Genomic DNA, 26,757 nt, shown 5'->3' on the forward strand with positions numbered 1-26,757 from the left:
CTCTCTCTCAAACACACACACACACACACACACACAGAGAGAGAGAGAGAGAGAGAGAGAGAGAGAGAGAGAGAGAGAGAGAGAGAGAGAGAGAGTTGGCTACCTGGGTAGTGGCCACCTATGTTCTATGTACCTCTGACCCATTTAGGGGATGCCTTCAGATCTCAGCATTATGGCACAAGTTTAGCAAGTAACAGCCTAGCTTACTAAAGAGTCTATGAAGTCTCCAGTTCAGATGCATAAGCAGCTTTGGGTATAATGCTGCAGATTGTAACCTTCGTTGGAATTATGTGAGCAAGTCTGGTCTTCTAAACTTTCTTTGCTAGTTGCAGGAATTGTCCAAGAATGATTTCAGACAGGCATTATTTGCTCCAATTTGCACCATATTCTGCAGTTGGCTGCACATTGTTTCCTCAATGGCTCCTGGAATAACCTCTTCAGATTCCTGAGTGTAGCTTTCAGGCTCAAGGTGATCTTTCCAAACCTTTGCTGCCATTTGCCTAAGAGGTACCATTATTTGCTATGTGTTCGAACTGCCAACAGCTACCAAACCACTATTCTTTAGTGCTTGTCTCCCCTAATGCAGGTACAATATATGAAATATGTTTCACTGGTTCAGCTGCAATTTCAGTGGAAGACAGCACCTGAGACATTTTTGCAGACATTGATATCTGCAACATCACAACCACAACCTTGGAAATGTAACCCTCACGCTGCAGCCTGCAATCAGAAATGTCATAGGCGAAGTCATCCCTCAAATAATTATCGACAACCTAATCTACCAAAAGAGAAGACAACACAGAGAGATGAGATGAATTAATGAGATGCTTCAAGAACTCAAATGGGAATGCCTGGAGGGAAGGTGATGTTCTTTTCGAAGAACACTACTGAGAAGATTTACAGACCTGGCATTTGAAGCTGACTGCCAAATGATTCTACTGCTGCCAACATACGTTGCGTGTAAAGACCACTAACATAAGATACGAGAAATTAAGGCTCATACAGAGGCATACAGACAGCCATTTTTCCCTCGCTCTGTTTGCGAGTGGAATAGGAAAGAAAATGACTAGTAGAGGTGCAGGATACACATCCTGTACAGTGGCTTGTTGTGTCTACGTAGATGTAGAACTAACAACCCATAGCTGAGACACATGTGGAATAGACTCAACAGTCAAATCCAGTGGGTGAACTCATTGTAACGGCAAAATATAATGGGATGATGCTTGCAGAAAATTTTACTATAAGAATGGAGGAAAATTTTGTAAAAAGTTTAAAACTTAAAATAAACAAACACAAACCACTAACAATGCCCTCAAGACAAACAACAAACTGACAATGGACAAATGCAAACAATCAGATCTAGTCAGCAAGTACTGTAGGATGTATATTAATTCACAGAGGATAATAACTTTGATAAAGGTTTCAGATGTAATGTTGAGAACCAACACAAACCCTGACATCAACAGTGGGAACAGAAGATGATCACACTCTAACTAAAGTGATACCTGACAATGACATAGTTGACACCATCCGGTCCAGATGAAACTCTGCCCAGGACAAAATCATATTAGATGAATCCATCACGCATAATTACACATATCCTATCACTATCACACAACAAGTACATTAATACTGACACCATACCAAATGCCTGGAAGACAAGCAGGACAATAATAAAACCTAAAACTGACAAACCAAAGACACGTCTATGCTCATACAGATCCACCTCTCTACTCAATGTGTTAGGGAAAACTTCCAGGGGAATAATAACTGAGAGGTTCAAGAACTATACAGAGAACAAAGGGCTTTTCAAACTGGTTAATGAAGGCACACAGGGCTTCAAAAATGAGCGAGGCATGATCACAGTGTTTCTGGACATATATTGTGCATTTGACAAACCATGGCATAAAGGACTCCTCTTCAAACTAAGTTGATTGGGACTATCTACAAAATAGGTTAGGCTCCTAAAAACCTGCCTCTCAGAGAGGACTTGTAAAGTACATGTATATCCCCAGAAACCTCTGAGCCTTCACCCCACAGGCAGGCATCCCACAAGGAGGCGTCCTAACCCTATTGCTGTACACGGTGTGCACTGCTCACATACCAACTGCAGCAACAACAGATGAAACGGTTGCAGATGATACTATGTTCTAGTGCACTGCACTTGGGACAACAACTATACAGCAAAAATAGGCAATATAAAATTGAAGAATCAGACGAAATGCCATAAAGATCTGAACAATGACCTTCAAAAACAAAAATTTGACTAGGAAAAGATCAGAAAATGACATAGATATACAACTGTCCCTCTGGAACACACCACTGACACTTGTCGGCATTGCAATGTACCTTGGTGTGTTCCTATAACTACTATGAGAGTTGGAACAGACATGTCACATGCTTATTAGACAAGACAAGAGAATGCAAGAATCTAATACATGAAGTACAGGGACACTGTGGTTGTTGTACTGCAACAACAATATACATCTACAGAACTGTCATAGGACTAGTACAGTCCTCTCTGGGGGGGGGGGGGGGGGGGGGGGGAGAGATTGTCTGTACAATACACAACAATGACTACTCTTTAGTATAGTAAGACTGACACACACACACACACACACACACACACACACACACACACACACACACACACACACACACAGAGAGAGAGAGAGAGAGAGAGAGAGAGAGAGACAACATGTGCCCTGACAGACTTCTGTTCCAGCAAAAATCATCCATACCTATAAATCTAAACAATTCTACCACTGTCATACTAACAGTAACAAAAAGATTTCACCTGATTATAACACAGTCATTCTCTCTCTCTCTCTCTCTGTGTGTGTGTGTGTGTGTGTGTGTGTGTGTGTGTGTGTGTGTGTGTGTGGGCACACACATGCTTCTCTCAAATGATCAATGCTAACTGTAGAACACTTTCTACCCATAAATCTTTTTCCTTGTACTTATTGTATCTGTTCTACATAGCTGTTTTTGTACACACCCAATTGTTTACATATAGCATAACGATAACAATCTTTTAAATTATATTAATTAGTAATGAATACTTAATTGCATTGTCAATTGTAATAGTAGCTCTTAATAATCTGACGTTCATCTATTTTTGTTAAAAAATGTACTTTTATTATATTAAAAGATTGTAGTGTATCTTATCAGAGAGATTTTATAAGCAATTTAATAAAAACATATTAAAATTGTAATAAATATTAACCCAAGGCTTAAATAGCAAAGCACACCCTAGAATAGCCAGCAACATGCCTTTACTTGAGGACTCTAACTGCCATGATTGTTTACTGTGTGCGTAGTGGCAAAAATTATGAAGCTGTGGTTTCCACTACTGCTAAGCTAAATGGCACTTTATTAATGCATGCTTATCACTAAGTAGTGTTCGAACTTTATTGTACTTAATCTATAGCCATCTCATATTAAATACTGTTTTGGCTCACATGAATTTCCCCCCAAGTACTATTACTCTTTGGTTCATGGGTGAACAGAAAATTGTCATTTGTTGTTACAGATGTTAATTGCATTCAATAAATGTTGATGGCCGTAAGTGAGGGCTACCCCACTTTTTTCATTTCTCTCAGCTTCACAAGATTTCTAATGCAGGATGCAATAGGGCATAAACTATTTTGTGAGTTGTTACCATTGTTTGATCCTAAATTCTAATTACACATGATAATGGCAGAATTCTTAGAATAATATGTTTATTAATATGTTTATTTATTTTATGATTCATGCAATCTTAAACTATATGTAAGTTAGAGAAGCTAGCTTGTTTCTAAAATCTGGATGAGGTCCTGTAGAGTACTACAGTCAGTAACATAATCAGTATTAGTGTATGTCATACAAATTGTCGATATTTTCTGATCTTTAAATTTGTACCATTTGTACAAATGCAAAAGCTGTAAACTATAGCCATGAAGATACCACAAAACTGTAAATATTACTCTGTTTCTTTTAATTAATAAGAGTAACTGTTATTAATTCATAAGAAAAGTGCCATGATTTAATGTAATTTTGTTTCATTAAAAAAAAAGAAAGGAATAATCTACATGTATAAATTTGCTTACAGTTTTATGTATGTAAAGTTATTTATGTTGTAGTAGATATGATATTCATAATCATCACACATAATTTCACAAGAAACTGAATTTTCCAATATCAATTTGTAACTATGTACAAAAATGACGAACGGAGCAACACAAAAATCAAGCAATGAGTGATCAAGAAAGGGACTGTTGTTACTGTGCTGCACTCTTTGAACTAATTTTCCTTTTAATATGTTAATGTTTTTGTTTCAGATGCACACATAGATCACTTATTTTAGTTACCTTTCACACACTCACATTATTGTTATTATTGTTGTTATCTTTTGTTTGCTTGAGCCAGAGTTTGTTAAGAGAAAACTAAACTTCTTCCATTGCAGATTGGGAAAGTGTGCTCTACTTGCTACAGATCTTATGCCAGAACATGTTATAGGTGGGCTCAGTTTCACAGAAAAGAGGGCAATGAAAATGTGCAGCTTTGTAATGAATACCAAAATCTGAAAATATAGTCATTAAGGAAATGAAGTGACATGTTACAGGTCATTTGTGTCAGGACTAATACACAGTGAATTTCGTAAGCATTAAGCTGAAAAATTTTTTAAATGATTTAACAGTGACTTTTTTTCCAGTACATGCAATTTATCCTGTAGCTGTATTTAAATTTCCGGATCGTTATAACATTTATATATTACTTACATTTAGTTGATTACCATACATAATTATATTTATCACTGGGCAATTTTATCACAGTGTTCATAAACTATTATGTTGGCTTACTTTACATGCACTTTTTCACTGATGAAGAAAATTCTCAAGAACATATCATTTGAGTATATTGCCATGTATCATGTTCAAAAAAGGCTATTTACAATCATGTTGTAAATTTAATTGCTACTCACTTATTTCCTGAAAATGCATATAGGGTAAAATCACAAAGCAGAAATAATTCTACGAATTTTTATTTCCTTCTGATTACAGTTCCTACTACACTGACCACTAGAAAACAAATCAAAGTTTCATGATTCTATCTGATATATACATTAACAGTTATGTTGTACAGAATATTGTTTGGTGCACAAACTGCTATAAAATTTTATTACAACTGTTATTCGTATTTGTATTCAAGTATGATTACAGTTCAATGCTCTTTCAAAATTAAATATATAGTGGTGATTCTTTGTACTATTGTTATATCCACAAATAATGAATTGTGTTGAACAATTGACTAATGATGAAGTAATACTTAAAATTTCTTTCTGCTACATTGCAGAATCTTGGAACTTATTTTACAATTTATTCACCCTTTTTTTATTTTTTAAAAAAAAAGGAGATAAGAAGAAAGCACATGAATTTTTGATAACCAAAAATTAAATACATGGGAAGGAAAAAAAAGCTATCAGTACAGTTAATAGTGTGATTAGATTTATCAGTGATGATGTGGTGAAATAATCAAGCACTTATTATGTAAAAGGAGAAATAAAATTGTAAGCAATGACAACAAAAATGCATGTGTGCAAATTTAATGTGGAGTCAAGTGGTATAGATTACTAAACTGTTAATAGTAATGGTGCATAAACATATAATTATAATTTTATATAGTGCTTCACCAGCTGAACTACATTAGTAAAATGCCAATTTGAGGAAGTCATGCATATTTGTACAGCACACATCACAAAAGCCAATTTTACTTAAATGTACTGGGAGTGGAATATCTAATTACAATTCTATAATTTTTTGTGTTTTTTTCCTTGCTGTGTTGACTGTTTACATGATAATAAGTGTTTCATAAGTTGGTTATTGTTACAGAAATATTGTTGGCATTGTATACAAGGAACTTTAGCATTTAATGAAGTACACGTACTATGCACATAATCAAATTTGTGAAAAACTGTAGCTGATTTCTTTTTATGTTGCGTGTGAGATGCATCATTAGGCTGTGTGTTACATACTCTTTTTTTTTTCTTCTGACAGTGACTGTTACCTTGTACATTTTGTCTTCCTTGGGAGTGTTGCTTTGAAGATCTTCTGGATGAATTTTTAGAGGTGGTACTTTTTCTTAGAAGTGATACTTTTTTACTAGTAATTTGATCACCACTCTTACAAGCAGTATAATTATACAGTTGTTTGGAGACATTATGAAAGTTGCTATCAGGTTCACTGTGAAGAGAAGTTTCAACTAAATGGAAAGAGTGCACCTGTTGGCTGTCACTCCCTAGATCAGTATTCCAGTCCAAGTACTGAGTGCTGCACACATTTCTTACCAACAATTCACGTTCGTCATGGATAGAGCTGTACATCTTATTTTCACCATTAATGAAATGTTCAGCACTGAAGTATGGTTCTCCTTTGCAAAGTACAAGTACTGGAGATGGAGGTACAGGTGTTTTCCCACTTTCTTCTAAAGTATTTTGAAGTATATTATAACCTGAAAAAAGAAACCATTATAGTAAATGAACATCTCCTGCTGTGATTATGTGTTTGAGTATATGTGGGTAACATGTAAATACTGAACAAACTTTTACATCAACTTATTTTTTAATACTAGGCTACTAGAAATCTTCAGTAGCCAAGAGAAAATCCTAAAGTTCGAGTTTCAGTTCTCAGTTTGTAATAGGATATTTTTATGTCACTATTATTAATGTGAAAATGCCAAGCTGTGCAATGGTTGAGAGACAGCATTAAACAGTAGGTCCTATTGTAATTGGATGGTTAATTATTTTCAAAGGTTGTAATAAGGCATGTGGGATACCACTTCCAATAGAACCATGCTTAGTAAAACAATGTGGTTTTGAAACCAACCTTAATGTTGGGAAAAGCTGTACCGTGTTGTTGTTGTGGTCTTCAGTCCTGAGACTGGTTTGATGCAGCTCTCCATGCTACTCTATTCTGTGCAAGCTTCTTCATGTCCCAGTACTTACTGCAACCTACATCCTTCTGAATCTGCTTAGTGTATTCATCTCTTGGTCTCCCTCTACGATTTTTACCCTCCACGCTGCCCTCCAATACTAAATTGGTGATCCCTTGATGCCTCAGAACATGTCCTACCAACCGATCCCTTCTTCAGGTCAAGTTGTGTCACAAACTTCTCTTCTCCCCAATCCTATTCAATACTTCCTCATTAGTTATGTGATCTACCCATCTAATCTTCAGCATTCTTCTGTAGCACCACATTTCGAAAGCTTCTATTCTCTTCTTGTCCAAACTATTTATCGTCCATGTTTCACTTCCATACATGGCTACACTCCATACAAATACTTTCAGAAATGACTTCCTGACACTTAAATCAATACTGGATGTTAACAAATTTCTCTTCTTCAGAAACACTTTCCTTGCCATTGCCAGTCTACATTATATCTCCTCTCTACTTCGACCATCATCAGTTATTTTGCTGCCCAAATAGCAAAACTCCTTTACTACTTTAAGTGTCTCATTTCCTAATCTAATTCCCTCAGCATCACCCGACTTAATTCGACTACATTCCATTATCCTCGTTTTGCTTTTGTTGCTGTTCATCTTATATCCTCCTTTCAAGATGCTATCCATTCCGTTCAACTGCTCTTCCAAGTCCTTTGCTGTCTCTGACAGAATTACAATGTCATCGGCGAACCCCAAAGTTTTTATTTCTTCTCCATGGATTTTAATACCTACTCTGAATTTTTCTTTTGTTTCCTTTACTGCTTGCTCAATATACAGATTGAATAACATCGGGGAGAGGCTACAACCCTGTCTTACTCCCTTCCCAACCACTGCTTCCCTTTCATGTCCCTCGACTCTTATAACTGCCATCTGGTTTCTGTACAAATTGTAAATAGCCTTTCGCTCCCTGTATTTTAACCCTGCCACCTTCACAATTTGAAACAGTATATTCCAGTCAACATTGTCAAAAGCTTTCTCTAAGTCTACAAATGCTAGAAACGTAGGTGTGCCTTTCCTTAATCTTTCTTCTAAGATAAGTCGTAAGCTCACTATTGCCTCACATGTTCCAGTATTTCTATGGAATCCAAACTGATCTTCCCCGAGGTTGGCTTCTACTAGTTTTTCCATTCGTCTGTAAAGAATTCGTGTTAGTAGTTTGCAGCTGTGGCTTATTAAACTGACTGTACGGTAATTTTCATATCTGTCAACACCTGCTTTCTTTGGGATTGGAATTATGATATTCTTCTTGAAGTCTGAGGGTATTTCGCCTGTTTCATACATCTTGCTCACCAGATGGTATAGTTTTGTCAGGACTGGCTCTCCCAAGGCCGTCAGTAGTTCCAATGGAATGTTGTCTACTCCGGGGCCCTTGTTTCGACTCAGGTCTTTCAGTGCTCTGTCAAACTCTTCACGCAGTATCGTATCTCCCATTTCATCTTCATCTACATCCTCTTCCATTTCGATAATATTGTCCTCAAGTATATCGCCCTTGTATAGACCCTCTATATACTCCTTCCACCTTTCTGCTTTCCCTTCTTTGCTTAGAACTGGGTTTCCATCTGAGCTCTTGATATTCATACAAGTGGTTCTCTTATCTCCAAAGGTCTCTTTAATTTTCCTGTAGGCAGTATCTATCTTACCCCTAGTGAGATAAGCCTCTACATCCTTACATTTGTCCTCTAGCCATCCCTGCTTAGCAATTTTGCACTACCTGTCAATCTCATTTTTGAGATGTTTGTATTCCATTTTGCCTGCTTCATTTACTGCATTTTTATATTTTCTCCTTTCATCAATTAAATTCAATATTTCTTCTGTTACACAAGGATTTCTACTAGCCCTCATCTTTTTACCTACTTGATCCTCTGCTGCCTTCACTACTTCATCCCTCAAAGCTACCCATTCTGAAAATGGTGAAAAGATATCCAAATACCAAAAGAAACTGATTCATATGTTGCTGCTTACTCTCAGTACAATGATATTTTAATCTACATATTAGTTTCCTGCTGTACTCTATTCCAAGGCACTAAAATACTATGTTCTCATTATAGACAGGACTTATAGAGATTTACAGACCAAGTAGTAGGTCAGTTGAATTGGGTCATTAAACTTCATCTGATAATATCTTCAGAAAATGTAACAGAGAAGATGTAGACATGTATCATGACAAAGAGCACTTAGCAACTTGCAAGAGAATAATAAGCTTTCATGTACTCATGAAAACATAGCCCAAAAGCATCTCTAAAATTGTTTCTATATTTCAAACAATTTGTGTGTCAGTAATCATCTGGCACTTAGCAAGATCAGAATAACACATTTAATCTGTTACTAAGCACACTGCTAATCTTCCAAAACAGACATGTTTAGTTTATTTGATGGTAAATTGTGCAGCATTCAACTTTAAAATCATACATGAGTGTGCTAATCACATATCTGGCAGGCTTGACACAGGTATTGGATTAACTCAGATGAAACATTAGCTCACCTCAAACGTGTAATATAAGGTCTGTTCAAAAAATTACAGAACTTTGTCCACAAAATTTATCTGTGCTTACCTTTTACTTATAGTCTCCTTCAAAATACTCTCCTCCACAAGTGATACACCACTCCCAATGCTGTTTTCACTTCCAGAAGCAGTCTTGGTATGCCTCTTTCTGGATCACATGAAGCACCAGTCAAGAATTTTCTTTTATCTCGTCTATCATTGCAGATCTTCACCCTTTCAATGAAGTTTTCAACTTTTGTGGGGAGGGGGGGGGGGGGGGGGGGGGGGGGGAATTGCAAGGGACAGGAGAGTATAGAGGATGAGGTAACATAGTGATTTTGTTTTTTGTGCAATAGTCGCACACCAACAGGGATGAATGTACAAATGTGTTATCATGATGGGAGAGACATGAACTGTCTTGCCACATTTCAGGCCATTTCCTTCTCAGATTTTCTTGCAGGCATTGCAACACATCCCGATAGTACCATCGATTAGCAGTTTGTCCCTGTGGCATGAATTCATGAGGCACTAATCCTTCAAAGTCAAAGAAAACTATCAGCATGGTATTTGACCTGACATGATCCATTATGAAGATTCAACCTTGGTCTTAACGTCATAACCATAGACCCACATCTCATCACCAGTTATGATTCTCGTCAGTGACATCTTGTTCTCATTTGCGCGATCCAAGAGCTTTTCACAGAATGCGAGATGAAGGTCTTTCTGGCCTTGGCTCAGGAGCCGTGGAATGAACTTGGCAGTGACATAATGCATTCCAAGATGCAGTGTCAGGATGTCTTAACATGATCCAACTGAAATGTTACATTCTTTTGAAATCTCTCAGTCAGTCAGTCTTCGATTGGCATGCATAATTTCATTGACATTCCTGACAAGAGCATCGTTGGCAGACGTTGAAGGGCATCCTGGACGAGGGTAATCTTTAACTTCTGCCTGGCCATTTTTAAACTGTGTGAACCATTTGTAACATCAAGTATGGTTTAAGAACTCATTGCTATAGGCTTCCTGTATCATTTTCTGTGTCTCTGTAAAGGTTGTCTTGAGTTTCATGCAAAATTTAATGCAGACACTTTGCTCCTATAACACTGCCACCTCGAAATTCTCACCGTGCGTCGCAACTTTCTACTCAATACAGCGCTGAACAATAACTAACAGACATACAACAATGAAACGTCTGGTAGTTACACCTTAAACACAGGCATGTGCAGGGGTGCCAAATTCATTTTGCTCTAATGCATCATTGGCCCAAAATTAGAAATTTTCCAGAAGTTTTTGAATAGACCTCGTATGTTATGGTTTTGTGTGTGCGTGTGGGTGTGTTTCTGTGTGTAACAGTGCAGTGTTCATGAAAATATGTAATGGAATGGTTCAAATGGCTCTGAGCACTATGAGACTTAACGTCTTTGGTCATCAGTCCCCTACAACTTAGAACTACTTAAACCTAACAAACCTAAGGACATCACACACATCCATGCCTGAGGCAGGATTCAAATCTGTGACCGTAGCGGTCGTGCGATTCCAAACTGTAGCGCCTAGAACCGCTTAGCCACTCCGGCCGGCTATGTAATGGAATCTAGCAAATAACAACACTGCAGCACGAATGTTATCACAACCAGGAAAAAAACTGACGAGATGGAAGAGAATTCTACTGTTGTTTGAGCAGTTTCAAGACTAACGCAAGACAACCTTTCGGGGAATCATGCATGGCAGTTTTCTATTTAGTTTAAGGTGTTGATTGTAATGTACACTGCAGGCCATTAAAATGGCATCTCTCTGAAGGAGGCATGCAATGGATTGATATACTTGGTTATGCAAAAGTAGAAGTAATGGCATCTACATTCTGTAAGCAAGTTCAAATTATGCACCAGGTTTCTCATTCAGCATTCAAACTTAAAATTTGTTTGTTGTTGAGGAGATCGTGTTATGCTCTATATAAGGAGGAGAAATGTCTGCCGGCACCTGTCAGAATTTGACAGCAGCAGCTTGTAGTCCATTGAGGTGGCAATTTAATGTTCCACAGAGCAAGACAAATATCCACACAGACAGGGCAGCAATGTGTGGAGCACTGTGCACTGACAGCAAGATGATCACAGTTGCAGCTTGCCTCACTGTGGCAGTACAGAGTTGATGAAGAACTTAGTTTGATAACTAATAGTATTTAACAGCATTTTTTCAATATGCCTGTCTGTCACTCAGTGCCTCCTCTATGTGTTGAGTAGCCATCCATTCTTCTCATATTGTCATCGGTGTTCTGTGTAAGTTATACACATGCTCTGTAATACTGTCACGTAGAAGAAGGTGTAATTAGATGAATGACGAACACTAACTTCATTTAACAAAGGTTTACTCAGCACTTGCACATACAAGAGAGAGGAGTGAACTGCCTCTGGCCAGAACACATATGGTATATATACAGTTACAGAACATTCCACTATAATGATTCTTGACATTTGTGGATACTTCTAGAGTGTACTTGAACTGAATACAGAAATTAAAATTTTACAGTTCAGGTAAGTTTTGAACTCACGATCCACCATGCAACAGTCTAGTATCATAACCACTACACCACAGTGACTGTGCTACTCAGCTTCTTCTGCAACATTGCTCCCTCTTTAAGAGAACAGCATCTCGGTGTAATGTCCTCCTAGTCCGGGAACGAGTCATCAGTCCTGCATACTCCGACTCCCAATGACTGATGTTCGCCCTGGCGGTGATCTTCTTAGAACTTCCTTTGCTGCTATGCTCTTCATCACCTTTCCACTTGTTGCCTGTCACTGGAGCTTCGAATTTACCCTGGGTTGCAGGATCCTTATAAGGCTTCATTCAAAGGACATCGACTGTATCTCTGATCTTTCATTGTCTTGTGTCGGGGTCAAAATCTTCAACTTCATAAGTAACATCAGACAATTGTTTTACAACTTTATAAGGTTCAAAGTAGCGCCTGAGGAGGAAGATCCCGACAAGGTTCCCAGGATGGTAGACAACAGGGCGGTGCCTCGCGTCATACCTTCGGTGATCACTTTCTTGAGCCTGCAGCATGCAGAGTCAAGCTAACTGCCGAGCTTCCACAGCTCTGGTTAACACCTGGCTGATGTAGTCATTGTCCACATCATCAGGACGTAACGGAAACACAGTGTCCATCGTCGTAGTTGCCTCACACCCATGCACCAGGAAAAATGGCATAAATCCTGTTGTGTCTTGTTTGGCAGTGTTGTAGGCAAACGTCACGAATGGTAGCACCTCATCCCAGTTGCTCTGCTCAACACTGACGAACATTGATAGCATGTTGGCCAAGGTCTTATTAAGGCGTTCAGTAAGCCTGTTAGTTTGCAGATGGTAGGCAGTCATCATGTGATCAGTAATGTTGCACTGACGGTTTATCTCTGTCACAAGATTTGATTGAAAAACTTTCCCTTCATCTGTAATTAACCACCTTGGGGCACGGTGTTTTAATACAATGTCTTCCATGATGAATTTGGCTACCTTGAGTACTTGCGCTGTTTTCACAGCTTTTGTAATGGCATAGTGAGTCAGATAATAAATGCAAACAATAATCCATCTATTGCCACTAGCAGACTTTGGAAATCATCCGAGGAGGTCAATCCCAACACAATGGAAAGGCATTTATACTGGTGTTATTGATATGAGTCGGCCAGGTGGTTTCTGATGAACTGCCTTTCTCCTCTGGCACTCTCGACAGTGTGACACATAGTGACGGACACTTCTAAATAAAACTGGCCATAAAAATCTCTTGCGGAGCCTATCATATGTCTTAATAAATCCTAAATGTCTGGCCTCAGGTGTGTCATGGAATTTCTGTAAAAGATCTAAGCTCATGTGTTTAGGAATCACTGGTAGCCACCTCTTTCCAAACAGATCAAAGTTTTTCTTGCAAAGTAATCCATTAACTACCTTAAATTGTCAATTCACAACCTCTGACCAATTTAAGGCAAGCATAATTTGAGATATCTTGGCGTCCTTCTTCTGCTCAGCAGAGAGATCCTGGAGTGCAGCGAGGTAGTCACTATCTTCTTCAAAGTCTTGATGGTCTTGCACAGGTTTTCTTGACAGGAAGTCAGTATCTTGGTGTTTTCTTCCTCTTTTGTACACTGTGGTAGTGTTATACTCTTGAAGACGTAGTGCCCACCTGGCGAATCGTCCTGTTGGATCCTTAAGACCTGTCAACCAACAAAGTGAATGATGGTCTGTAACAACTGTGTATGGCCTTCCATAGAGATACTGTCAAAATCTGCACACGGCCCAGATCATAGCAAGACTTTCTCTTTCTGTAGTTGAGTAGTTTCTCTCGGCTTTTGTAAGTGTCCTAGAAGCATAGACTATAACCTTCTCTTTCCCATCAGAAATTTGCACTAGAATAGCATCGATCCCATACCCACTGGCATCTGTGTGTAGTTTGGTAGGTGCTCTCTCATCATACAGACCAAGTACAGGGTCACTCGTCAGAGCTTTTCTCAGCACATTGAAAGAATCTTGTTGAGCACCACACCAGATAATTTTAGATCAGTTTTTAACAACTCTTAGAGTGGCCTGGCTTTGATACAAAGGTCTTTGACAAAACAACGGTAATAAGAACATAATCCGAGGAAGCTTTTCACATCTCTAATACTTTTAGGAATAGGAAATTCCGTTATAGATCTCAATTTTTCTGGGTCTGGCCGCACACCTTCATTTGACACAAGGCGTCGAAGTATTTTAATTTCTTTTGCTCCAAAGAGACACTTTCTTGAATTAAGTTTCGGTCCGCCTTGTTGGAGACACTTAAGAATGGCCCTCAGTCTTTTTACATGTTCATCAAATACCTCTGAGAACACTATAATGTCATCTAAATATCAATGACACATAATCCACTTCAGGTGCCTTAGACGATTATCCATCATCTGTTCAAAAGTTTCTGGTGCATTACACAAACCGAACGGCATTACTGTAAACTCATACAGGCCCTCAGGGGTGATGGATACAGTTTTCTCACGATCAGCCTCAAATACTTCGATTTGCCAGTATCCTGAGTACATGTCCATGGTTGAGAAAAACTTAGCCCCCTTTAGACAATCTAGTGTATCGTCAATTCGTGGAAGAGGGTAAACGTCCTTTTTAGTCATCTTATTAAGCTTCCTGCAATCAACACAAAAGCACCCATTGCCATCCTTCTTCCCGACGAGAACCACTGGTGATGACCATGAGCTCTGTGAAGGCTGAATGATGTCATTCTTCATCATTTTCTCTACCTCGTCATGAATTATTCGATGTTCCATTGCTGAGACACAGTATGCTCTCTGGTTTGTTGGTTGATCGTCTCCAGTGCTAATCTGATGCTTCACTGTCGATTTGTCTAAGTTGCTCTTCACCTGTGGATTGAAGCATTCAGAGAACTCATAAAGAATGGCAAGTAGCTTCTTCTGTTGTCCCTTAGTGAGGCCCTCCGATAGTCGAATTCGAAGATCTTGAATTTTAGTGGTAGCACTAATTTCGCCCACAGACAGCATGAGAGGTTTCTATGCTGCTCAGCTGTTATTCAGTTACCAGCTCAGTGTTTGCTATGCACATGCTGTCTTGGAAGGATCTGCGGTTCTCAGTAACAGTTAACAATCCACAATTCTCTGAATCAGTTCTTAAACAAGACAAAAGAGGCTGGGACGACAAAGTTATTCTTCAGTGGCATGCTTCTCTTACATTCCACTACAAGACCCATGGGTTGATGCATGGCATGACATGTGACAATTACCTTTCTAGCACTGACTGCAGGAAAGATCACTTCATCCAGCACACATCGTCTCCACACACTCGGATGCGCATCTTTCTGTCCACAGTATCCCAGCTCGTCTAGCAAAATCTTCGAGCGACCACAATCTATAATTGCCTGAGAACCTTTCAAAAAGTCCCATCCGACAATGACATCGTAACTACACTCTTGTAAGACGATGAGTTCTAATGGTTGTGTATGGCCTCTTATACCCACACAAATGGTACATCTTTGTGTAGGTTTTACATATTTCCCATTAGCCACCTTCAGCGGAAATGTTTTGTAGTCAATCAATACAGTTTTCTGCAACTGCCAATGGTACTTCTCCGGAATGACTGAAAATGATGCTACAGAGTCCACAAGAGCTTGGGATGGTCGGCCATTCATGAAGATATCAACATAGTTTCTTATCATTTTTGTAGTGATCGACAGTGGGGGATTTTTCTCTTTGGTGGCCCTTTGGTTTTTCAGGTTGCAGTGGCTAGGTGATCGGTTGGAGCTTCTAAATGGTGATGGAGACCTTGATTGGCATGTTGGGGAGCATCCTCTCCACCAGCTAGCTTGCGGCGATGGTGACCTACGTCGTCCTGCACACACATCTTCTTGTTCATCTTCGTTGTCCCGAAGTTGGCGTCGGCTAAGATCGGTCTGCTGTCTTCTGGCACGGGTGTCATCAAATATCCGCTGACTTTCTCGAAAATAGCGCACCACATGTCCCGGTTGTCTGCAGTGGAAACATACTGGTTGGTTATCCTGGGTCCTCCAGATTTCAGTCTTCCTTGGTGCTCAAACAGGTTCCTCATGCGGCATTGTAGGAACGTAACTTCGCCTGGGTCTCAACTTTTTCACCGTTTTAAAGGGAAATGAAGGATGAGAGATTGGGTTCAATGTCTGCTCCACTTCCTCCCTTATGACCTCTCAAAGTGTCTCAGTTTTTTGTTCGCCATGCAATCCAAGTGCCTTCTGAACTTCCTCTCTCACTATCTGATTAAGAGCATTTGTGAAATCAGTTCCTTCCTCCATCACAGACATCGATATGACATTTGGAAGCTGTTCAAACTTCTTGCATGTAATTCTTTTTTGCTGCATTGTCTCCATATATTGATACCATTTTATGAAGTCATCTGCTGTTGAAACCTCCTTCAGCAGTAGGGCTTGATACATGCCCTCAGCAACACCCTTCATGAGATGTGCAATCTTATCTTCCTCCTTCATTCTAGGATCAACTATTTTACACAGCTCCAAGACGTCTTGAATGTAGGATGCTGTAGTTTCTCCTGGACGCTGTGCCCTGCACTTTAATTTATCTTCAGCCTAGCACTTCTGTCATTGTGTGTTGCCGAAATACTTGTGCAGTTCCACCTGAAATACTTACCAGCTTGTGAACCTCTCCTCACTGTTCTCATACCGTTGCTTGAGAGTGCCCTCCAAATAGAAAAATACGTTAGCCAAACACACAGTGTCATCCCATTAATTAAATTTGGCTATACACTCATATACCTTCAGCCAGTTGTTTGGATCTTGGCCATTGTCACCAGGGAACCCGAAGGGATGTCTCAAGTGGTGGCACACAGTTGCTGTGATTGTAACGTCCTCATCTTCTTCTATCTGTGATAGATTGTGATCTGTTGAATATGGCTCGAACTCGGGTTTCTTGCCACATAAACGGCGGCTCTGTCACGACCTGATGGGAGCCACTGTGTCGTCGACAATGTGCAGTGCCTCCACCAGAATAATGTCACATAGAAGAAGGTGTAATCAGATGAATGATGAACACTAACTTCACTTAACGATGGTTTATTCAGCACTTGCACACACAAGAGTGCAGAGCGAACTGCCTTTGGCCAGAACACATATGGTAGATATACAGTTACAGAACATTCAAGTACAATGATTCTTGACATATGTGTATACTTCTGGAATGTACTTGAACTGAATATAGAAATCAAAATTTTACAATTCAGGTGAGTTTTGAACTCATGACCATTCATGCAACCATCTAGTATCATAACCACTACACCATGGTGACTGTGATACTCAGCTTCTTCTGCGACAATATCAAGTGAAACCAACCACTGAATAGCAAAAGTGTAGTTGTATTCTTCCTTCAAAGTAGCGGTTTTTTATGTCGTACAGAAGTAATTTCTGTACTTAACAATGTGAGTAGATCATCACTAGTTTGTTATTTATGTATTTAGAGAAACAATATGTAAATGAACCAATGAATTCAAAAGGGACTGATGCCATTTCAAACAAATGATTGGAAAATGCAATATCTATTTCTGCATTTATTCCACAACTCAATGTATTTCATGAAAAGTACCTGGTGTCAGTATAATTTACAATCCTTCATATTATGTCTGTGGATGCAATACACAAAAAAAACTGTCCATATACTTCTTTATACATTGTATCCTCTCTTTACTTCATTATTATGTGATATGTGTGTATAGCAGAGTAATATGTCTTTACAATTTTCTGTGAATATGAGTTCTCAAAATTTGAATGCAGTTCTTCACATACTGCCTTTGTTATTGAGTTTTCTTGTGCAAGTGTTTCTACAATATTCATGTGTTGACCAAGCAAATCTGCCACATAATTCACTGTTTCAAGCCATTCAATAGTTTGTCAACTGGGAGGGTCACAAGATTAAGCTTTAAGGTGCTGTTGACAATTTCATTAAAAAGATAGAGGAAAAGCTTGTTCTGGGGGAAAATGTGGGAAGGGAAATCAGTGATATCCTATCAAAGGAACCATGCCACAATTTGTCTTCAGTGATTTACAGAAAACATGAAGGCCATGAGGATTATGGGATCAAAGGATGTGTTGCGAGAACAACTCCCAGCTATAAAATTCAGAGTATCTGGTTTTGGGGGCATGGATCCAGATGACATGGGCTGTGCTCAGCAGCATGGTCTGCAACTGAGTGGTGTAATGGGACACCCTTTTTTTAACATAACCTTTTTCTTATAGAAATAACCGATACCATTTATACTACTGATTCTCGTATAGATGAACATTATCTCAGTTGTATAACTAAAAGAATTTCATATGATTCTGTATATATGTTTCAACTAAAATGTATAAAAATAAATTAATTTGTTATGCTCTGTATGTACAGTTAAAATTATTCTTCTTGCAGAAATATCTGAAGTTACAATATATCTGGCATACTTAAAATTCGTATTATTAATTGCACAATCTGATGCTAACTATTAAATTAATTTCTGGATACATTTATAAAATAATGTTATAACTTGGTGATGATTCTTCTTTTGTCAAGAAAGTTTATAGACTCTTTTGCTCTGTAAACTCTTTGGAATATTGTGAGACATGTTTTTGATTGTGTCGCTAATAATTTAATTTGTGGTGTGATACAAACAAATTAAATTATTAGTGATACAAACAATCTCCCATAAGTCCAACCCCTCGTCCAAGTCGTGGGAGATGGGCAACGGCACAAAGTAGGGGACTGCCTATAGGGGCGATGTACAGCAGGGACTTCGTGTGCCCCAGGACCGCTACGGTAGCTGAGAAGGCTCTATGGGAACCCTGAAACGTGACGGCTAACGGGGCTCTGGTGAAGCTGCGATAGGCCTAGCAAGCCAGTAGTGGATAAATCAACTGCTTTTAGAAAGGGAACATGCCTCGGATCACGGAACGGATTTAAAGGAAACCGACCAAGCAATGGAAAAGGATTACGAGATGGTTTACGACTGGGCACCTTAAACGTAAGGACTCTAACTGGGAAGTTAGAAGAAATTGTAGAAAGATGGAAAGGAGGAAATTGGACATCTTGGGACTTGCTGAGACTAGATGGAGAGGAGTTGGTGAAAAACCACTAAGTAAAGGATGTAAACTGTACTGGATAGGGAATGAGAGGGGAAGAAATGGAGTGGCAATAGTGGTCAAAGAGGGTCTGCAGGAGGAGGTGGAAGGTATCAATGATCGAATGATAAAAGCCAGAGTACGAGTGAAAGGAAAAAGCATTGAAATCATCCAAGCATATGCCCCACAGGTGGGGTGTACAAAAAAGGAGAAGGAGGAATTTGAAGATGACATGCAAAAGCAGCTAAATGGAGGTAATCAGATTATAATAGGGGACCTCAATGCACATGTTGGCACAGACAGGAAAGGATTCGAGGAGATAATGGGACCAGAGGGCTGGGGGAACCGAAATAGAGAAGGAAAATTGTTGCTGGAATTCTGCAAGAGGAATGGGCTGACGATCGCAAATTCCTGGTACAAGAAGAGAAGTAGTCACAAAATAACTTGGTACAGTGGGGACTGGTCCCAAACTTCAGTAGTAGACTATGTACTAGTGGATAGGCAGATGATGAGCAGCCTCACAGATGTTAAGGTCATTCCATCTGAGGCCTTAGACAGTTACCATTGGCTGTTGGTAGCCACCCTGAGAGAGAAAAAAGATAGGAGGGCAACAGATATACAGGAGAAAAGGTTGAAGACATGGATGCTGAAAGAGGATGAACGGAGGACCCAGTACCAGACACTGATCAGGAAGAAGCTGCCAAAGGAAGATCAGAGAACAGTGGAAGAAGAATGGGGAGATTTTAAGAGGGCCCTAGTTGAGGCAGCTGAGATTGTGTGCGGAAGAACTAGCACAAAGAGGAGAAGTAAGGAAACCCCATGGTGGAACAACATATGTAAAGAGGCAGTACTTCGAAAGAACAAAGCCTTCAGAGAATGGTTCCAGACCCGAACAGAGGAAGCTAGGGTAAAATACAAGGAAAGCAAGAAAGCGGCACAGACCATAGTAAGGGCGGAGAAGAAGAAGTGGATGGAAAAATGGACAAGAATGTTAGAAGAGGACAGTGAAGGGAACAAAAAAGTACTTTACACCATGGTAAGAAATAAGAGGAACGGCAGAAGCGAGTGCCTGAGGATCATGGATAATAATGGAAGAGTTGTGGAGGAAATGCATGAGCTCAAAAAGATTTGGAAGGAGTACTTTGAAGATCTGTTGAATGCCGCCAAGCGGGTAACTAACAGCGATGGAGAGCCTAAGGCAGCAGACGATGATAATAGTGGGGAAATTGATGATCCAACTTGGAATGAAGTGGAAGAAGCCATAAAGAGGATGAAAGGGGGCAAGGCACCAGGTTGGGACGAAGTAACAGTGGATATGATACGAGCAGCAGGAGAAGTAGGAACCCAGTGGCTATACAGAGTGCTGAGGGTGGTGTGGAAGGAGAACAGAATTCCTGAGGATTGGAAGAAAGGAATTATAGTCCCGATCTTCAAGAAAGGGGATAAAAGGAGATGTGAGAACTACAGAGGAATCACCCTGCTATGCCACTGTGGAAAAATCTATGAAAAGATCCTGGAGAAGAGAATAAGAAGCAGTATTGAAAGTAGACTGCAAGAGGAGCAGTACGGTTTCAGACCGGGAAGATCAACAACGGACCTCATATTTGCAGTAAGGCAACTGCAGGAAAGGCACTATGAGTACGGGAAGGACTTAATCATGGCCTTTTTAGATATTGAGAAGGCGTATGACAGTATCTGTAGGGACAAGCTCTGGGATGTGCTGAACGCAAAAGGGATAGATGAAGAGATAACACGAAAAGTCAGAAAAATGTGTGAGGGAAGTGAGAGTTGTGTGAAAGTGGGGAGGGAACGTACTGCATGGTTCAAGCTGGAAAATGGGCTGCGACAGGGAAGTGCACTTTCGCCTTTATTGTTTATTATTGTTATGGATGAAATCCTACAGCAAGTGTCAGATGCAATTGGAGATCATAAAATGAAAGCAGTGCTTTTTGCCGATGACCTGATGTTATGAGGAAATTGCGAGAAGGAGGTGCAAGAGCAGTTAGATGCATGGGAGGCAACGGCAGCACAATATGGAATGCATTTCTCTGCAAAGAAAAGTGAAATAATTGTCACAACAAGGAAGATGAATAGGCCAAATGTGGATATAACTTGTGGAGGGGAAAAACTACAAGTGGTAGAGAACTTCAAGTACCTGGGAAGCGTGATTGAAAGTAAGGGGGGGAAACGCATTGGAAATAAATGAAAGGTGCAGAAAAGCAGGGCAGTTCTACAAATGCATTAGGGGGCTTATTTGGAGCAAGGAGGTGCCACAGAAATCCAAGGGAATTATATACCGAACCTACTTTGTCCCCATATTGGCATACGGAAGTGAGACATGGGTAATGCACAAAAGCGACAAAAGTAGAGTACAGGCTAGTGAAATGAAGTTCCAGAGGAGCAGGTTGGGTGTAACAAGACGAGACAGATTGCGAAATGTGTATGTGAGGGAAAGACTAAAGGAGGAACCAGTACAGGACAGGATAGAAAAATCAAGACTGCAGTGGTATGGACACATTAAGAGAATGGATGAGGGAAGAATTCCAAAGAGGATGTTTGATCTGCAACTGGAGGGGAAGAGGCCCAGAGGAAGACCAAGAGATAGATGGGTGAAGGGAGTGAAGGAATGTGTGACGAGAAGAGGAGAGAACTGGACGAAGGTGGAAGAGGGGGAATGGTGGAAAGACAGAACACGATGGAGAGGCTTGTGTTCCCGACAGACCCAGCCAGTGGCTGGAAACTGTCCAAGATGATGATGATGATGTGATACAAACAGAAATTGTAAAGTCGCTGCTATACTGGAAAATGTGACAAAGAATAAAATTCACGAATAATACAGGTAAATCTTTATCAGTTATTTAGTCATCAGGAACCCTCAATGTTATAAACCAAAAATTCAGCCACAAGAATGTACCGCTAGACGCAATAACTGCAGCCAACAATAAGAAGAGAAAATGAAGATAAGTAAAAAGGTTTCCTTTTGTATATCTCACACCTCTTGAAGCTTTCAAAACTTGTGCAAAGACAGAGAATTTTAATAGTGATGTGTGAGATGGTAATATTACAGTGGTCAACTCCTCTCTTCACCACAGTTTGGTGGTGTTCACTCGTTTGGGTGGGCAACTGGTTGGCAGTCACGTCCATACAAAATTCTGTGCAGAAATTACGGCAGGGATGGAATATGACATGTTTGCTTCCAAAGTGGTCCTGCCTCTGATAGAATTGGATATGCCTGTGATGGTGGAGTAGGTTGTTCTGGGTGCATTTATTGGCACATATATGGCAGCTGGTTGACAGTGGATGTGATGGACTAGGACATTACGTAAATTGAGTGGGTGTTGGAATATCCCTTTAGAAGTGGTGGGTAGGATTGTGGGTACGATTCCCTCATTTCAGGGCACAATGATAAATAGCTGAAGCCCTGAACTAGACATGAATTATGGCTGTCTTGAAACGTTCATAGGTGGTCCCTAAGTCGGTTGGCACTCATTGATGTCACTGTGCAGTGTGTTCAACAGCCCTTGCCTGAGGCAAGAATGAGTTAACTGGTGCCACATTTCTGTCCTGTGCACTTTCTGTCTTTCTTTCCAGCCATCAGCTGCCCTCCCACTTCCTTTCTCCCCTCGCCCACTTCACCCGACACAACCCCTCCTCATTCCATTCAAGCAGCAACACTGGTACAGTGAAACCAGTAAGAACAATATAGCCATACAGAGGTAGGGGTGTGTGTGTGTGTGTGTGTGTGTGTGTGTGTGTGTGTGTGCACGCATGCGTGCATGCACATGCATGTGTACATGTGTGTTGGGTGTGCACGCATGTTTTCTACAGCTCTGAAAAAGGATTCCGCCTAAATCTAGTGAAGTTCTCAATCTTCTTTATGTCCTTTAACAACTCAGCACCTCTACCATTTAGTGATGTTCTACTTTTACTGCTTAAATTATTTACATTCCACTAAGACTTTCCATTACCATATTTCATAATTGTAACACTTAGCAGAAGAACGTGTCACCTCAAAGGAAGCAAAGAATGTTGACACACTTAGGCCACAGGAAACCAAGCAGAAAGGACACATTTAAAAAGAGCAAATAGGAGGTTCATACACTATGCAGAATGTGTTTCTAGAAATGGAGCAGCTACCCCTCTGGATTACTTTACTGTTGTTTTTCAGAATCTAGGTTACACGACGCAAAGGGTACGAGTCAAGATACAAATGCAGAGTTCATTATTTGATTCCTGCAGTATTATGATTTTATTTTCTTTGTGTGTAATGTGGTTTTCATCTTGAAAAGTTATTTTCCTAAGTAACAAATAACTAATTTCTGTATTGTTTGGAGTACACACCCCAATCTGGGTGGAAAAGCTGCTTCACTAATCAGAGGTAGATAAGACTGCACAACCTCCAACAGGACCCTGCCTGGTGAAATGCTGTAGTGTTAAACCATCCATTGTGGGAGTAGCTACAACTGCAGTGGACAAGCACTAGAGGTACCACAGAGATGACATGCCTCGCTCACTAATTTTCTAGCTTAATCCATTGAGAAGAATGATATGTAAGTGGAGCAGACCCTATGCCCAGCCAGTGATCCAATTCTGGAGAGGATCCAGCTGTAGCATGTGACTTGTGCCAGGATACAGTTGTTTCCATATGAAGCTCTGCCTCTGAATCTACCATATCATTCCCACAACAAAGTAACAAATCTGGAGAGTCACACTGAGAGGGTTAGGAGAGCTTATTCTATTAATCATGCTTAGACTTCCTTAACTATCAAGGGAGCTAATTTTATAAACTACAAACAGGTTAAGCTCTTCCCACAATGTCTCCTGATACAACGAAAGGCCATTTGTGTTAAGTGGGAGAGCTCAATCTCAGTGTACAGCTCTCATAAGTTCTGGTAGAGGCCAAGACACCTTATGCATTTCCTTGATCTGTATGAATGACATTGTTCTTTCACCTCTTAGGATCGGATTCAGGAAAACCACTTTCCCCTTCACCTCACAATTCCTGATGTAATGTTGTCCAGTCAGTGATTCTGTATGGCGACTCTGGACACATCATAGGTCTCTGATTTAATGTATCCTAATATTCTCGGACCAGTAAAGACAGTTCCAGATGAGTATGGTCAAAATCGCATTAGTCGAGAAGTCAAGAAGGTTAGAGTTTCTTGTCCCATTGGTGATGAGGTCACTAAAGACAAAGCACTAACTAAGATTGGGGAAGAAAGTCAGCCATATCCTTTTTCAAAGGAACCATCTTGACCTTTGCCTTAAGTGATTTTGCAAAGCCACAGAAAAATAAACTGTGGATGGCTGGATGGTGATTTGAAGCTTGATCCACCCAAATGGAGTCTGCTGTTTTAAAAGCAGCACCATCCTGTTTGTTTCAGCTGGAAAGTCATCAGATGTTGGGCTGTTGTCATGTGGAGTTACAGTGTCATCTCCTAAATTACATCGCATCAACACAGAGATAATCATGATGTACGCTAAGCTTCCATCTCACATAGCTGTGTAAGTAATTAGAAGAAGGATGAATGTAAGTTCTTTCTTTGATGACATCTGTTTGTTCATTGCCAGCCGTATCTACAGGAGACTGTTGGCACTGCTGTTCCAGCCACTGACCATGTGGGATTGAGTCTCAATGCACAGAAGTGTCTCCTTCTACATGGTCAAAACAGATAAGTCAATTTTTCACACAAGCAGCACCAGCATGCAAGTACAAAGTGTAAAAGAGATGCAGCCGAAGTTTCCTGCAAGAATTATCAGCTTGGTCAATTTCAAATGTAATGACTGGAGATCACCAGCCATATCATCCACAAACTACAACAGTGATTGTTCACACTGAAGTATGTCATCTTTTCTTGGCTGTAACACAGCTTCATTCTGTTGCAATCCTGTGTGGGAGCACTCAAAACTTTAAAATGATGAGGCCCACTGTCTGTGCATAGTTTTGAATCCCTGACAATATCCTCCTGAATTACTTCTATGTGGCAGTATTCAAAAGATGACTGGTCATACTTTCTGTTTTCCTTTGAAACATTCAAAGCACAGACTACCAAGAGCAATATTCCCTGCATAGGTCTGTTGATAGCAAGTTAATTATCTTATCTGTTTGATTACCTAACCACAACAACAGAGTGACCAAGACAAGCAATTTATTGTCAGCATATAAGATGATGATGGTGATTGTTTTGGTTTCATAGAACTCAACGAAATCGTTACGTGTGCCCTTGTAGAATATGAACTAAATGGTTAGTGAGAATAGTCTTTCCTAGTAAGCAATCTTCTTGGAAAAATGGCCCATGGACATATATTAGAGATTTGAAAGACTCACCTGCAGTGACAACAACAACGGCAGCAGTGTTTAATTACAAAATGTTTTAAACTGATCATTAAAAATTAAGCATGCCATCAAGCATGACTACATGCAGAATAAGTGGTACATGTGGCTGGCTGACCACTCGTAAAAACAGTGGCCAGTCATTATGAGAACAAGCAAAAGTTAATCAACGGTTCTATATGTGGCTGTTAAAATTGCTTAACGGAAAACCTCAGTTTCAGTTTAAGAAATATGCAGCACACACTTCACTGCAGAGTGAAAATCTAATCCCAGAATACACTGTTTTAATAATAATAATAATAATCCATATTTTGAAAGGTGGTAGTAAGGACCAAAACAAGAAACAAATGTCCATTAAATAGGGGCCCTAAAATGCATACTGTAACCCATTCGATTTATCTGTCCACTGTAGTGGACAATATTATTTTCAGTCAATGTACACATTCTAAAAGCTTCATAAGGTGCTGGGCATAGTGTACTTTTTATTGGACATTCTCTTCTATGAGTCTGCATTCCAGTGTCATTTGTTTACCAATGCTTGAACTTCCAAAGCATGCACAAAGTGTAACTTATAGTACTGTATACAATTTTTTTCTAAATGTTCAATGAATTGTTGGTATTTTTTCTGTTGAAAGAGCTTTTCATAAAGTCAAAATTGGATACAATCATAAGTTAGTGGAATCACAATTGCCATGGCAAAGTTTCAAAAAATTGTCTGCGACAGTGAACAAAGTGTCTACAGTAACTCTCATCTTCGGTTTCCTACAACAATTCAACTTGGTTCAAAATGATTGCTCTCATTTTCACCATAGTTTGTTGTTAGTAATTACTTGGAATTATTTCAACAATGATCAGGAATAATAAAGAAAAACTCAGTATGGAAGAGATTTTAGAAGTTCTGGAAAATAGCTATATATCTGATACTGAAGAACTTTACATGATGACAATTTTTCTTCAGTGGCTGACAGCAATGCTGAACTTTCCCTGACAATGGATTATTTCAAGGAGGAAGATTTAGATGAATATAATCATGATGGTGGGCCTGATTCTTGATATACTTTACAAGAATCACAAGTCTTGGAGAGAAGGACTCTGTTGAACAAACATGTATGCCTGGTGATGGATTTTCAAGAAAATAGTTGAATGGACAAAAGCTCACATATAAGATGGACATTTCAAGGAATTCTGTTGTATGTCTCACCACATATTCATTTTTCTCAGCCAACTGTAAAGAGCATGTAACAGTAGTCAGGCCCCCAACACCTACTATGATAATTATTTTACTTAAAGATTTGCCACTTACAACAGTAGAAAGTACAAAGTTGTATGGATTTCAGAATAATACTACAAATTT

At 39.6% G+C, this 26,757-nt stretch overlaps 1 protein-coding gene across 13 annotated transcripts in view; it reads right to left on the minus strand.

Annotated features, from left to right (window-relative positions):
• LOC124788276 (longitudinals lacking protein-like) overlaps positions 1 to 26,757 on the minus strand; it is a 552,769-nt gene that overhangs the window by 367,255 nt on the left and 158,757 nt on the right. The window contains exon 5 of one of the 13 annotated variants that reach the window (XM_047255489.1): positions 5,774 to 6,489. The exons of the other annotated variants lie outside the window; for them this stretch is intronic. Coding sequence (XP_047111445.1) covers positions 5,789 to 6,489 — 701 coding nt within the window. The 3' untranslated portion in view covers positions 5,774 to 5,788. Of the gene's footprint in view, positions 1 to 5,773; positions 6,490 to 26,757 lie in introns of those variants that run through there. 13 annotated transcript variants of the gene reach the window in all.

Source organism: Schistocerca piceifrons, chromosome 3 (assembly GCF_021461385.2).
Source record: "Schistocerca piceifrons isolate TAMUIC-IGC-003096 chromosome 3, iqSchPice1.1, whole genome shotgun sequence".
Classification (NCBI taxonomy): domain Eukaryota; kingdom Metazoa; phylum Arthropoda; class Insecta; order Orthoptera; family Acrididae; genus Schistocerca; species Schistocerca piceifrons.